We start from the raw sequence: 14,854 nt of genomic DNA, 5'->3' as shown, positions 1-14,854 counted from the left end.
AATTTTCAATATATATATATATAATTCATGTAATTGTGTTATGAGGGATAACAGATGCAAAGAGATAGTTGCCATTTTAATCACATCTTTACCTTCACTAGTAAATGGTCATGCAGTATAGCACATATAGTATGCAAATATTAATATATCATTTATAGTCGCACAATTAATATAAAGGCATAAAATCCGCATATAATATTAATAATAACAACAACATCAATAATAATAATAATAATAATAAGTAAAACTCTAACAAGAATTTAAATAAATAAATAAATAAATAAATAAATAATGCATTGTCGTCACGTATATTCGTCAGCTACCCCAAAATCATGCATGTCAATCTGACTGTATTGCATTATAGTAACAAGTAGGCAGTGCTGCGGCCCCTTTAAGAGATCAGTGGACTCGTTTAAGAGATCTTCCCGTCTGCTGTGTGTGTGAGTTCAGTGACATCAACAACACACGCAGATCCCTGTTCTCTGGGGGGGACTGACATTAACTCGCACACAATAAAAGCTCCAGGGACATCGTGCGGTTCTTTTTCAGACAGCAGTGGGGAAGCTGGGATATATTTACAGCAGGTGTTCCTGAAGGTCGGATCTATCACAGACTATCAGCAGGGTTCATGAAACTTTGCTACGATTTGCGAGCTAGGTAAGCGGACCTTTAAACAGATTCAAGACGGCAACAGGCGATTTACAGTTATGTCTTCTTCACCACTGTCATAATTCATAGAGAAGACCCGTTTCTATTAAGAGTAGCGATCTTGAAAACGAAGCTATCACGGACAGTGTCGCACTAAGAGCTCGCTGATTTTAAATAGCTAAGCTTGTATACGTCATAATCTAATGTGTCATGTCTTTGTTTAATGTGGCATTTCAATGCGTTCCAGGAACGCGGCCGTTATAATGTCATTCAGACACGCCGATCAGGGTACAGAACGTATCATTATGTGGAGAACGGATACATTGTATTCACACACGACATGTAGACGGCCTAGAGAACATGCGTATGATGATTATGATGATGATGATGGAGTGAAAGTTGTTACATGTGTCAGTGATGTTGCGATGATTGTCGCGTGACTCGCGTGATGCTGAAATGAAGTCATTCACTCATTCATTTACTGATCCATTGATCATCTGATCAACCTATTCATTGTTCCGTTTAGGCATGATCACTCGCATAGGCGGAGTTTCATTTTTGTGCTGGTTAATTATAATAGTAAATAATAATAATAATAACGATAATAATAATAATAATGTTAAAGGAATTGAATAATTAAAGGGATTTAAGGGAATGAATAAAGAAGAGTGGTAAAATAAGTTCTGCTCTACTGTACTGCACTGGTCTAATTTTAGTCATGAAGTTGTCAATTAAAAGGGATAGTTCATCCAGAAATGAAAATTCTGTCATCATTTACTCACCCTCAAGTTGTTCCAAACCTGTTTGAGTTTCTTTTTTCTGTTGAACACAAAAGAATATATTTTGAAGAATGTTGGTAATCAAACAGTTGATGGACCCCATTGAACTTCCATAGTATGGAAGTCAATGGGGTCCATCAACTGTTTGATTACCAACAGTTTTCTTCAGAAGAAAGAAACTCATACAGATTTGGAACAACTTGAAGCTGAGTAAATGATTTTTTTTTTGGTGAACTATCCCTTAAACTATTTGAAAATAATATTTTTTTTACAAAAATGTGCACACATTCACTCTTATCGTATGTCCAATGTATGTCGAAAACGCAAATGTTTCTTGTGTCATCACATTCATTTATGGCGAAATTTCATGAAAAGTTGAGTAGTTTGCATCACTAGATAGTCTATTACTGTCGGTCGCTGAACATTTAAATTCTCATAAAACAGTTATATATCTTTCCACTAACTCTCATTTCAGTAACAGTATAAGACTGATTGAGTATAAGACTGATTTGATTTGATTGGCCGTCTCGATCATTTTGTTAGACTGCTGAGGCAAAGCAGCCTAAAAATGTAATCAGCTTAAAAATTTAACTTTTAAAACTTTTGTAATCCAAAGAACAAACAGATTTACTCATTCTACACAAAAATTATAAGATAAGACAAATTAAATGGGCTTTTATGTTATTTTATTCATAGCCCAGACAAAATCATTGATTCATCGATACGTAGATTCATTCATTGATTGAGCCACTGATTCATTTATCCATTGTGAAATCAACTGATTCATGAAAATAAACCGATTCATTGATCTGTTTTTTATTTTCATTGATATATAATCTTTTAACTAACTGATCCATGGATTCATTCATTCAGCAAACTATTGAATCAATGGTTAATTTAATAAAATAATCTGAATCATTGAAGTCAATCGATCCATTGAGTACTTGATTTGTTGATTCATATTTGGATGAATTGATCCATAGACTCAATGACCTATTGAGTCACTGATTCAAATCAACTGAATCATTAAAATCAGCTGAATCATTGATCTTTTGAATCATTGATGAATTCAACTTTTGATTAACTGCTCCATGGATTTAGTAATTATTTGAACTATTAGTCACTGATTCATGTATCCATTGAATCACCCATTCAGATTTATTCATTTTCAGATTCAGCTGTTTTCTCAAGCAATGATCAGTGTAAAGCAGGATTCCTGCACTGAGAGAGTAGGCAGCACCTGTGGCTTTGAACTCTGAGAATGACTAATGCACAAATAAAGAAGTATATATTTTGTGTGTGTGTATGTGTGTTATGCAGCATATCTTTGAATTTAATCTCTGTCTCACATATATATGAATGTCCTCTGATATTGAAAGTCATGGTGTTTGTCCAGTGCTCTCAATGGTGTTCAGATAGAAGTAATTTAGATAACCTTGGTGGTGGATATTCATGCAGAGAATAGAGATGTGGGCAGTAAAGAGATCTGTGGGTGGACACATTTACTTCCGCCTTGTGTACTTGATCCGAGGCTTCTGCAGCTCTCACAGCATGCAGAATCACAATAACAGCCAAATATAATTTCATAATAATAAGCACCGAGAGCTCTCAAAGCAATCCCTGTTCTATAATGTAGTTCCTGAGAGGGACGGTTACAATTGAATCTCCTGTCCCCATTGTTTTGTTGTCTCTCATGGCTGGATATAATCTATGACATTATCTTCTCTACATAATACCTTTTTATTCTTATCTTGTCATTTTAACTTGTAAATATTAGCTTAAATTGTAAGTGGTAGAGCAAAAAAGTGTTAAAATGCTGTTATAATTGACTCGGCCTCAAGTTCATATTCAACACCTTTATGACTTGCTTCCATGGAAAACAAATGTATTAATTTACATTTACTTAAGCTGGCGGTTTTATCCAAAGCGACTTGATAATTCAACACAGTAAATTATATTTATACACAATTACCAAGTTTATTAGAAAGTTATTAGGAATCAGGCTAGAGCAGAGGTGAAATGGAGGAAAGAAGAAAAATATGTTTTTAAGGCTGTGGAGTGAAGCCATTTGTCCTCTATAATGGTTGAAACTATTACATTATGATGGGTTTTTTGAAACCGTTTCAAAAAGGTAGTGACATTGCCAAATCAATTCTGTGGGAAATCCACATATGGCACTTTCTCCACTGTATTTTAAACAAAACAACTTTGGTCAGTGATTCTTGCTCAAGGCAGAAAAAGCCCCTGTAATCCATTTTCAACATGTTGTGATCATTAGAGATTTCCTCTTGCCGTTGGTCTTCAGAACAAAACAGCAGATTAATACCCTTTCGTGTTAAAAGGTCAGCCTTGGAGACTACTGAGAATATTCATTCACGTGTTTTTGTGAAAGTCCTGAGGATATAAGCACGTGTCAGAGAGGTGACTGACTTCTGGGTAAACCATTTCAGAGGAGAGGAGATTCACATTTAATCAAGGGTTGTGTTATTAATGAAATCAAAACAGTGTAGTGGCTTGCATCCATAGTGTGTAGCCTACATATTCATTATAAAAGCTTCAGGTTGTTAATTATTTAATCGGCTCATTAATGTCAAGTGAATAAAACATTGCTGTTGAATAAATACATGGTTATGTTATGATGACGTATGATTTTTAATAGTTCTTTCTTTCTTTCTTTTTTTAGTTGCTTCAGAATGTTTAACTTTTGATTGAGGATGGTCCTGATTTAAATCCTGAAATCAAATGAACACTACACGGTACTAAAACTTTTGTCAGTCGACCAAGTTGACATGAGCTTCAGCCAATGGCAGTAATCTCAAATGAGCCACGAATTGGCTAATGAATGGGATTGGATGATATATATCGGCCTGTCAGTACTATTGACTTACTGTGATAAAGCCACTTTGCTTCTTCATTATGTGGAAGTGAGCTTTCCAGGGGGTTGGCAGCATAACACGTGTTCTTCTTTAAGGCCAATTCACACCGCACAGACAAACACCAACAAACAAATTGGCAGTTGGATTTAGTATGTTATGAAAAATAACTGTCATGTTCACACTGCCCCAACAGACACCAACAAACACTGATTGAACATGGTCAGTCAAGAGAAAACAAACTCTGACCAACGCCAACAGACGCCGACAGGGGTAACACGATGACCAGACAAAACCCAACAAACGTGTTTGTTGGTGTTTGTCTAAGCGGTGTGAATTGGCCTTAAAATGTAACTATTTATTCTCCTGTCTGAGTTCTTACTTTGAAAGTTCCCTGTAAAGTTTTGTACCTTTTGTCCTTAATACTTTGCCATACTTTTTTGACTCTTCAGGGCTGCCATACACAATGTTAAGGTAAAGCCTAAAGCAGCTGTGTTGAACATGCTAAAGCGGCTGGACAAAATAAGATTCCGCGGTCCAAAGCGAGATGACTTCCTGGATCTACCCGAGTCCCCTACGGGGTCAGACACTGAATGTAGTGATGACATGCTACTGAGACCTCGACCTTCAATGCGAGACAATGATGAGCAAAGAGACCCTGTAAGTACTGTAATTACAGATGTTCTGCAACTTTGTTAAGTATAGGGGCTTTTGCACCGAAGGAACCTTTTCATAGTTCCTAAAACTATTGGCGAAAGTACCTGGATTTTGTCATGTTCGCACCGCAGGAACTAGGAACTCCTTTTGGAGGAACTAATTTAGCTCCTACTTCAGAGTAGGGTCTAAACCAGCACTATAGGAACTACCAGCGACTTTAGTGTTCGCTGATTGGCCGAACGCTCGCGAAACAATGGCACCCGCCACAGCAACACTAGCAACACTAGACATTAACCACACGGCATACGCTAATACCTTTTCATATACTGTCTACTTTCAATGTATAACAGTTCTATCTAATCGCGTATTAGACAAGACTGTTAGACATATCGAAAACTAATGAACTCTGGCTCTGTCGTTCTCAGCGCTTTCAAAATAAAGGTCTGCCACGCCGTCAAAATAAAAGTCACAACAAAAAGCGCGGCTCACGTCACTTCAGAGTTCTTACTGGCGGTGTGAACGCAACCAGGAAAATGTTCCTAAGGGAACCTCCCTGGTGGCTAGTTCCTATAACTAAGTTCCCAGAACTACCCGGTGCGAAAGCCCCTTATGAGGTACTCGTTTAGGAATTTCTGTATGTTAGTTATGTAATACATGTATTCTAGAAGGTCCATTGCAAAACCTAGTGAGCCTACCTAGGCATTATATGTTTGCTTCCAACACAAAAGGTAGGCAGCAACATTATGCTGCTTTCTTAGGTAGCATTTGGCCGAATGACTTTGACTTGGGTTCTCATTTTGATCCCTCAGTTTAGCTCTTTGCTGAGCCAACACTGTTCAAATGTCAGTTACCAAATATTCTATACCACAAAATGTCAGAGGAAAACTGTGAAGGCTTATTTTGCCAATTGGATCCTTTAGAGAGAAGGCATTCCCTGAACACATTGTGACGATGATTAATATAATTCATTCAGCATTGAAAAGTATCAATAAAAATGCACTGTTTTACCTGTTAAAAGTTGGAAAATGTCAGCATATTGACATGCTTATGGTAAATTGAAATCAATTGTGAGTTAAGTCTGTCCACAGGGCTCTTTGTGTGGCATGTGGTGTTGTTGCCTATGTAGAGCTTTTTAAATAATTTGAAGATTGATGCTAAAATTTTGTGTTAAAGGACTTGCACAAATTTCAAACACATTGTTTTGTATGAGAACGTAGATGCAGTTCCTTTAAATCAGTTTTCTCTATTCAAATTGTGCTTGTGATGAATCTCTTTAGAGTCTGACCTTTTCACATGAACTTATTCTTTATCTTCCTTCCATAATGTTGTAAATATCTCTGTTGTCTCATTCGCCTGGTTAAACTGAGTTGATATGCAGGAAGCAAGAAATGCAGTCCTCGGTCTGTCATCCTGCAGCCAAATGATGCTTTAATGCACTTCACTATCCTGTTAAAACCAGACTCTGCTGCTTCAGTCTGGTACCTTTTCATTTCACAGATGGTTTATGGAAGAATTCCTTGCCGTAATCGTGTTAGAGATGTTTTCTGAGAGGTTTATGGTCATAGCTGTGTAATTTGGTGTTCTGATTATTTTGAGGCTTTCCCCTCAATGATGGAGCCTCAGATTAGTCATGGTGTTGCATAAGTGTCTCACAATAGAGCCAACCTCCTCTGCTTCCATCTGCAACATTAGAGTGTGTTTTTTAAACTGAAATGCTGTCGGGTGACAGTCATGGGTTTTTTTTTTTTTTCTCTAGGATGCTGTAGAGCATCTTTCTCTATGGGAAGGTGTCTAATTCTCACCCCTTATCCATGGCTCTATTCGAAAACCCACCCAGTTGCCCACCCACGCAATAGTTTCAGGGATCTTTGAGTGCTCCAAATAGTATATGGCTAAACTATCCATCCATTCTCCCAACAGCTTGTCCTAAATAGGGTCACATGAGTCCTGGCGCTTATCCTAGCATCTCGGGACACCTTGAATAGATGGCCAGTCCATCGCAGGGCTGCACACATACCGGCAATTTAGTCTCTTCAGCTCACCTATCTTGCCTGTCTTTAGATTGTGGGAGAAACCGAAGCACCCAGAATAAACCCAAACCAACAAAGGGAGAACATGGACTCCACATAGAAAGGCCTCTTGGCTCAAGTGGGAGCAGCAAAACTGGATATTACATTTTCACGAAAAGCGATGCTGATCCATACCAAACTCGTAGCTATGTTGCTAGGGTGTTGTGTGTGTGGTCATCAGGTTGTTGATATGTGTTTGGTGAGGTTTGTTTATTTCTGCATCACTACAAGGGCTTGACATTAACACCAGCCAACCCGTCAAATGCAGGTGGATTTCAGCAGTGGTGTGTAACGCAGTCACAATTTTCGATTCTCGAATAGATACAGGATACCAGCTGCGCTTTCTCGTTCTGTCATCTCTCCGACAGCGAGTTGACACATGAACCCGCCTCCTCTTACTCACTCATTTAATTTGCTCTGGATGAATATTGTTGGTGTTACAGGGCTTGAATTTCGCCGTAGGATTTGGAACTTTGGAAAACCACTTGCCACAGTGGCTAATGAGCCAAAATGTTCATTTCAAGCCCTGATCACTATCATATATTCTAGTCACTATGATGTTTATATTTACCTTTGGACACACAAATGTGTCTCTTAGGAATGAGCCCTAAAACTTGGAAATAAGATAGCATTTTTGCTAATTCAGTGGTTTTTTTTATTTGTTTCTGGTTAAATGACTGAAATAACACAGCTCAGGATATTTTTTACATTTTCAAGTGGTCATATGGTTCTCTGGGACATTGAACTTCATCATTCCAAACATGTAAACTCATCTACTTACTAGTCTGCTTTTACATTCTTGCTGTGTTTATAAGCACAATCTTAATATTTAATGACACATTCAAAATATGCTAACTTTTTACCTCAGGCAATTGCATTTAGGCTACATAAAAATCGTGTTAATTTGTGAATATCATCTTGATGAACAAAATGTGTATGAATCATAAACTTTTGTTGGTTACAGAGTGCATTTTCTGCTTTAATCCAAAAGCCAGTTGAAAAATCCCATTGGCTTTTTGTTGAGGAAACCAGGATAATGTTAAGTTTGGGGTTGGCCTGCAAAAAGAGTTCACTTCTGTGATGATTCAGTACATTTTTCTGTTGAATGATGCAAACAAACAACTATTATGTATTTCTGTGCGTATTAGAGTATTGAGTCGTTAGCTTAGCAACATGCTAGCATCAGACTCCTCAAACAAGCTCAAGAGTGTTTTAAAAACAGTCAGTTATAATACTATCAGTTAAGATACTGCTGTAAATTGGCAAGACACCAAGTAGACGCTGAGACATGTCACTAGGGTGTGGAATGAAATAATTACTTTGCTTTTTCATCGCCTTCTCATCATGGATCTAGGCCATGAACACCCTGATGAAACATCTAGCATTACTGGTCACCAGCATAAGCTATGTTTTGTTTTTCAGAATGAAATAAGTACTATGAGGATAAGACCTAAGACCTTGGGTAGAAACTGATAAAAATTATTTGATAAAAAAAGTTCTTGAGGAAAAGACTAAATATAACCTTAAAAATACTTTTTAGCTAACATAGTGAAACCACCATGACATTTTTGAGTCTTTTCATATCTTACTATTGTTACAAATATTGACTATTGATGTACTTAGTGAAACCATAGCATCAAGCTACTAGACACAACAAAAAAAACGTGCCGGTAATAACAACAATATAGCGTATCAGCTTTATTTACAGTTGACAGAGGAGAAACGGCGTGGACATCAGGCGTAATCGGCCACGGACATTATGAGGCAAGAGTCACGTCTTGTTATCCTCTAAAGCTGAAATCCTATCAAACCAGCACATATGGTCACGAGTTTAAATCCCAAGTGCGCTAACTGATTTAACGTCTGGGTTAAGGGAGTGGCATTTAATTCTGGGAGTGACCCATGCGCTTGATGTGAACTGTAAAATCACATGAGATTTTTAAAACCCTGTGGGAGTGTTTAACTCTGGTTCGGGACTGGATTCTGTCCCTGATCCATCTTAGTTTCGACTATTTGTTGGCATTAGGACATTTTTCTAAGGCAATAAATGATGCAAGTTTTACAACAGTGGTGTTTTTTTATTGGTTGCCCATGGAATGACTTGCACGCATTGATTTTATTCTTAGAATCTCATATCTCACATACTGTAAAATCCATACTGATGAAAAGGGAAGGTGAAAACGTCAGAAAACATTGTATAACTGTTGGAATTAACATAATTCAGTGCTTATTTATTCATTTTAAAATATATGTATTTTAAAGATTTGTTATAAAACTTGTTCAGATTACAGTTTAGCATGTTAGTGTAAAAGGATGAATTATTATTATTGTCTAATTGATCAGACAGTTTACGTCTGGTCTGACATACTTGTGAAAAAAATCGTATAGGCTTACACTGAGAGACTCTTGCCCGTATCTAGGCACCAAAATATCATAGAGGTAAGAAACAAACACCCAGAACATCTCACCCACCATGTTGTTATGATCACTTGACCTACCAACGTCGGTTCCATTAATATATCCTCTACCGGGGACTTTTCACCTACTGTTTTTATCTGTATTCGGGCGTACTACTTTTTTGGCACACTGTTTTTCACATACTATATAGTATGGGAAGTATTTGATTTCAGATGCAGCGTTGGTGTATCCATCCGTAACGTTTATGCAATATTCTGATTTTTTTATAAAAATATGTGGTTGCCTATATTCTTTTCCCCCCTTCTTAATCTAGTTCTCTAGTAGAGTTGTGAAAAAGTACTGACTTCGATACCAAGTCGGTACTGAAATTTAAAAATGTGACAATACCAGCATTTCCCTCTAGCATTTTGAGCACTGTTGAATGGATTCTTAAACTTCTCTGACTGGCTATTGTTTTGATGGGCTCAACATATATGTCTGTGATTGGCTACAATGATTAACAATGACATCTTTGATGCTCTTCACCGAGCGCTTACACAGATACACACGGGAGCGTTTAAAAGGAGGCGTCTATCAGCGGATCCCTAATATATCCACTGATAGACGGATCCGCATATAGACGCCGCTTTCAAACGCTCCCGTGTGTATCTGTGTAAGCGATCGGTGAAGAGCGTGAGCGTGTGAACACAATGGCCAATCAGAGGTGTTTAAAAATCCGTCCAACAGTGCTCAAAATGCTAGAGGGAAATACTGGTATCGTCAGATTTTTTTAAATTTCAGTACCGACTTGGTACCGAAGTCGGTACTTTTGACAACTGTACTCTCTAGTTGTTCTGCTGCTGTTTTGGGAATGCTTCCATGATACCGTAAAGCAGGGATGGGCAACTTCGGTCCTGGAGGGCCACTGTCCTACAGAGTTTAGCTCCAACCCTGAAAAAATCACCTGTCTGTAATTTTCTAGATTTTCTAGTTTTTCTTGATTAGCTTGTTCAGGTGTGTTTGATTAGGGTTGAAGCTAAACTCTGTAGGACAGTGGCCCTCCAGGACCGAAGTTGGCCATCCCTGCCCTAAAGCATCTTTAGCTTGTCCAAGGCTAAGCTTTTCAAAAGGCTTGTATAATTCAAAATGATAGTGTGATGGTTCCCACAGAACTTGAGCTCTCTCCAACATAATGGTGTTTAGGCAATAAAACATTCTGAGGAGCTAAATATCGATATACCCCTGCAATGGCTTTCAGGAAGCATGTAACCTGCTGACCAGTCTTACCACTGTGTTTGCATATGTTTGCATTGGTAATTTCCTGCATCACAGGTAACTTTAGTGTTGAATGCAACAGCCTGCTAACAGAGATTGTAACCAGTGGTGATGTGAGGTTTAGACAGCAGTGAGGAGTGAGTCATCGCTCACATACGGGTCGAAATAGCTCTGCCGCACACATACAAACACAGATACACATGGAGCCAGCACAACTCTCGCCTGATAGTGTAGTAATCTGTGTAGTTTAGAATGTGTCGTCGCAGCACTTTTTTACTATTTGATTCATGCGCTAATGACTCCCTGAAGGCCGGGGGTAATGAGATCACTTTTTCACACAAGCAGGGGTTTGATTGACTTTGAATACCCGGTTTATGAGAGCTAGTCTCCTACTGGAAATTGCCTCTGCTGATGACCCTTCTAACATCTTCTGTCTCAGGACACTTTGTTTTGTGTCAAAGAGGTGCAAGATTCAGGTTAGCTAATAGGGTTTGGAATAGAGAACCTATGGTAAATTGGAGTATGTTACATTGTTGTCACATAATGTTTGACTTTACATGCACATGAGTCAGAATTTATCATTGTTTCGATTAGTATCGAGTCATTTAAACACTCAGTCCGATTGCCAGATTACTTTTAAGACAATATTTTGATTCCCTAAAGTCTGAATCCCATCCCTGGAATTTGTTGCATATAAACAATTGATTCATAATTGAATTCCCAACTCTTTCCATTTTGTGGTGATGTCAGGCATTTTTGAAGTCCTTATGATATTATTGCAAAATGTAGTAATGAAACTAAAAACTCTACTGTATAACCAAAGACAGCATCATAATAAGTTAAGTGGAATTTAGATTGTATCCAAATTTGTTAAATTCCTTATGATTCATATCCCTATTAGTTGGTCCAAATATTTTGATGAAACATAGTAGATGTTTTGCTAAGTTGTTTGGAGGGCTTTTAACTCTTTCCCCGCCATTGGCGGAAATTTCCGGCTTTCCATGTTTTCACTGTTATGTGGTAGGGGACGCTATGATGACACATCTTCTGAAAGAGTATTGAATCTCCTGATCAAAACGCATGCGAAGAAGATGCAGAAACAAGCGATAACATATGTAATCATATGCATATATAAAATAACGCGATTATCAATATAAAACAGCATTTAAATCAAAACTGCCCAATGTTACTGAATGAAATGTTGACCCAGGAAGTGGTTAGGACTGTGAAGCATTAGGGGTGTTGATGGACTCGATCTACTCTATCTATGTTTTGATCATCGTTCTGAATCAGATCTGGATGTAGTCTTTGACAAAAACATGATTTTCTCAGCTTTTTGCTCAAAATGTTGCCTTTTTTTTATGAAACTTGCTCATATTCAAGTGTTGATAAAAAAAAGAATGCATAAAGCTAGAATTAAAAAAAGCATATATATATATATATATATATATATATATATATATATATATATATATATATATATATACATATGCTACATGTATGTGAAAGTGTGAATATGTGAAAAGAAAGTGTACATTTGACAATTCTCACTGAATAATGTGTAGCTTGTTTTAGCCTTTTGAATTGTGATTCATTTAAAAATGTCATTCCCTGAAATTTTCCAATACTTTGGTGAGCTACAAGACTTTTTTGCAACAGTTGGTCATACTCCAAACAACATAAACAATTTGGAATCTACATCACGTCATCTCGAGGATCATATTTCCATTCTTGCAACATTCTTAGCGCTTATGGGCAGTCATGTTCAACAAAATGTTGCTGAAAGAACATTATGCATCATTCTCGAAGGAATTTATGAATCTTATGAATTCACCGCATTCGCTCTTCCGCGATGAAATAGCGAATTCATTTCTTCATCAGTAGAACGATGTTGAGTACGGTTGCCAGTATTTTGGCCCGTACACGCATTCGCCAGGGTGTTAATTAGATGATCGTTACTTAAAATTGCTGCTACTAAATTTCGTGCGGACTCGCTCATTGTTCAAAATGTGTATAAAAAATAGTAGATGAATAACACAAGATGATGCTGATAACATCAGATTTTCATTCCATATATTCAGACATTCGTTTTATATATTCAGACTTTCATTCTATATATATTCAGACTTTCATTCTATATATATTCAGACTTTCATTCTATATATATATTCAGACTTTCATTCCATATATTCAGACATTCGTTTTATATATTCAGACTTTCATTTTATATATTCAGACATTCATTCTATATATATATATATATATATATATTCAGACTTTCATTCTATATATATATTCAGACTTTCATTCTATATATTCAGACATTCATTCTATATATAGTCAGACTTTCATTTTATATATTCAGACATTCATTCTATATATATTCAGACTTTCATTCTATATATTCAGACTTTCATTCTATATATTCAGATTTTCATTCTATATATATTCAGACTTTCATTCTATATATATTCAGACTTCAGACTTTCATTCTATATATATTCAGACTTTCATTCCATATATATCTGTTCTTGCAATATACATATATATATATTGCAAGCTTAGATATTCATACCAACAAATAGTTTGGGGGCCATGCAATTTTGGGGAAAATGATCAAAAACGCTGGGTGTGGCTTTGCAACGTAAAAAAAAAAAAAAAAAAAGTGTACATTTTTTCTCTCTCTTTTTAACATCGCTGTTAAAGGTAGGGTAGGCAATTTGTTTTATAAACACTTTTTGTTATACTGGTTGAAACTCTCTTTGCATCCTGATAGCAATCAATAATAGAAGTGGTCTAAATATTAAAACATGTACATGTATCTTGTGTGGAAGTCTCAGGACCATGTTTGTCAAATGTCCTACAATGTCCTACCTGCCTGTCAACATATGTGTTTTTTCATACCTTCGAGTAGTATCGTGTTTCATGAACATCTTATGCTTTCAAAGCTAGCTTGCTATTGCTAGCCACCTTGTTGCCTACCCTACCTTTAAGGATAGTCACTAGCAAATAGCATTTTTGTGATGCCATCAGCCAGTCAGCTGTCAGAATTTGCTTGCATCAAAACCTGTAGCCTAGAACTAAGTGCCCATCACAAAATCCATTCTTGGCTACCTTTTTGCTTGAACGTTTCTTTGTGCAAACTAATGAGAATGATTTCCCGAGGTCTCTTTCATCCTCTTAATTTCGCTCTCCCTTTCTCTTCCCAAACGACTGATCTTGTGTGTGTCAGTGAAGATAGCATCCCTGCTCTGTCAGTCGCATTGGCCTCTTAAAGAGACACCTCTGCTTTTCTGCTGTGTATCTGCAGTGCCGCCCTCTCTCCTAATCTCTCACTCACCTACTTTCTCTGCCTCTCTCTCTCTCTCACTCACTGCGGTTCGTCTTTCTGCAGATCTAGCGTTCCTTCGGCCTGTGTGTGTGTTTGTGTGTGTAGGGCGGAATGGAGTCAGAAGCAGGTTCATGTTGTGCTATCAGTGAGTCAGAATTGTACAGTCCACATTTGTCATTGAGACCAGCCTTCAGTTTGAGGCTTATCTAACTAAAACAGGAAGAAGACACCATATAGAGGACTAGTATTCTGTAAGTCACCACTCGGAGAGACTAGCTTTTTGTGTGTGTGTGGGATGTATCACATCCATGTCTGTCAGTGACACTCTCTGTTTCTTTCTAGGCTGGTTTGGGGACTTTGTCTGTCATGCAAGACCTGAGGAGCGAATCAGAACGTCTCAATGAGGTCAAGGGTCATTTGGAAATTGCCTTACTGGAGAAACACTTCCTACGTGAGTACTTGAAGAAGAATGTCTCCTTGTATTCTATGTATGAAAAGCAAAACAAAAAGTTGGGATTGCCCTATATGTACAGTATGTGCATGGTGTTTCATTCATACCTCAGGTTATGCAATATAAGATTATGTTCGGCATGCATTGTATACTACTTTGTAATTTACAAAATATTTCAGTATCTGACCCAAATGACAGTGTGATGCTATTCAGCTGCATATGAGATATGAGATGCTGGAAGTAGGGTGACCAAAATGCAGTCCCGAAATTTGGAGCTTTGTCCCGCGTGCTGCAAGACGTAAGCAGTGTCCTGCATTTAAGTGTCTGTATTATTTTTTTCCTTCCCTGAAATTACAATCACTATAAAAAATACA

General features: G+C 37.3%; 1 protein-coding gene across 4 annotated transcripts in view; it reads left to right on the top strand.

The window, feature by feature from the left end:
* The first annotated feature begins 395 nt into the window (after positions 1-395).
* gramd4a (GRAM domain containing 4a) overlaps positions 396-14,854 on the top strand; it is a 54,239-nt gene continuing 39,780 nt past the window's right edge. For 2 of the 4 annotated variants that reach the window (XM_084111322.1, XM_084111320.1), the window contains exons 1-3: positions 396-657; positions 4,753-4,960; positions 14,372-14,480. In XM_084111322.1, coding sequence (XP_083967448.1) covers positions 629-657; positions 4,753-4,960; positions 14,372-14,480 — 346 coding nt within the window. In that variant the 5' untranslated portion in view covers positions 396-628. Of the gene's footprint in view, positions 658-4,110; positions 4,184-4,752; positions 4,961-14,371; positions 14,481-14,854 lie in introns of all 4 variants that reach the window. The other 2 variants (XM_084111323.1, XM_084111321.1) reach the window with 2 other exon arrangements.

Source organism: Abramis brama, assembly GCF_963993115.1.
Source record: "Abramis brama genome assembly, chromosome: 4".
Lineage (NCBI taxonomy): Eukaryota > Metazoa > Chordata > Actinopteri > Cypriniformes > Leuciscidae > Abramis > Abramis brama.
The sequence above is the reverse complement of the archived record's forward strand: the minus strand, read 5'-3'. Positions and strand labels throughout refer to the sequence as shown.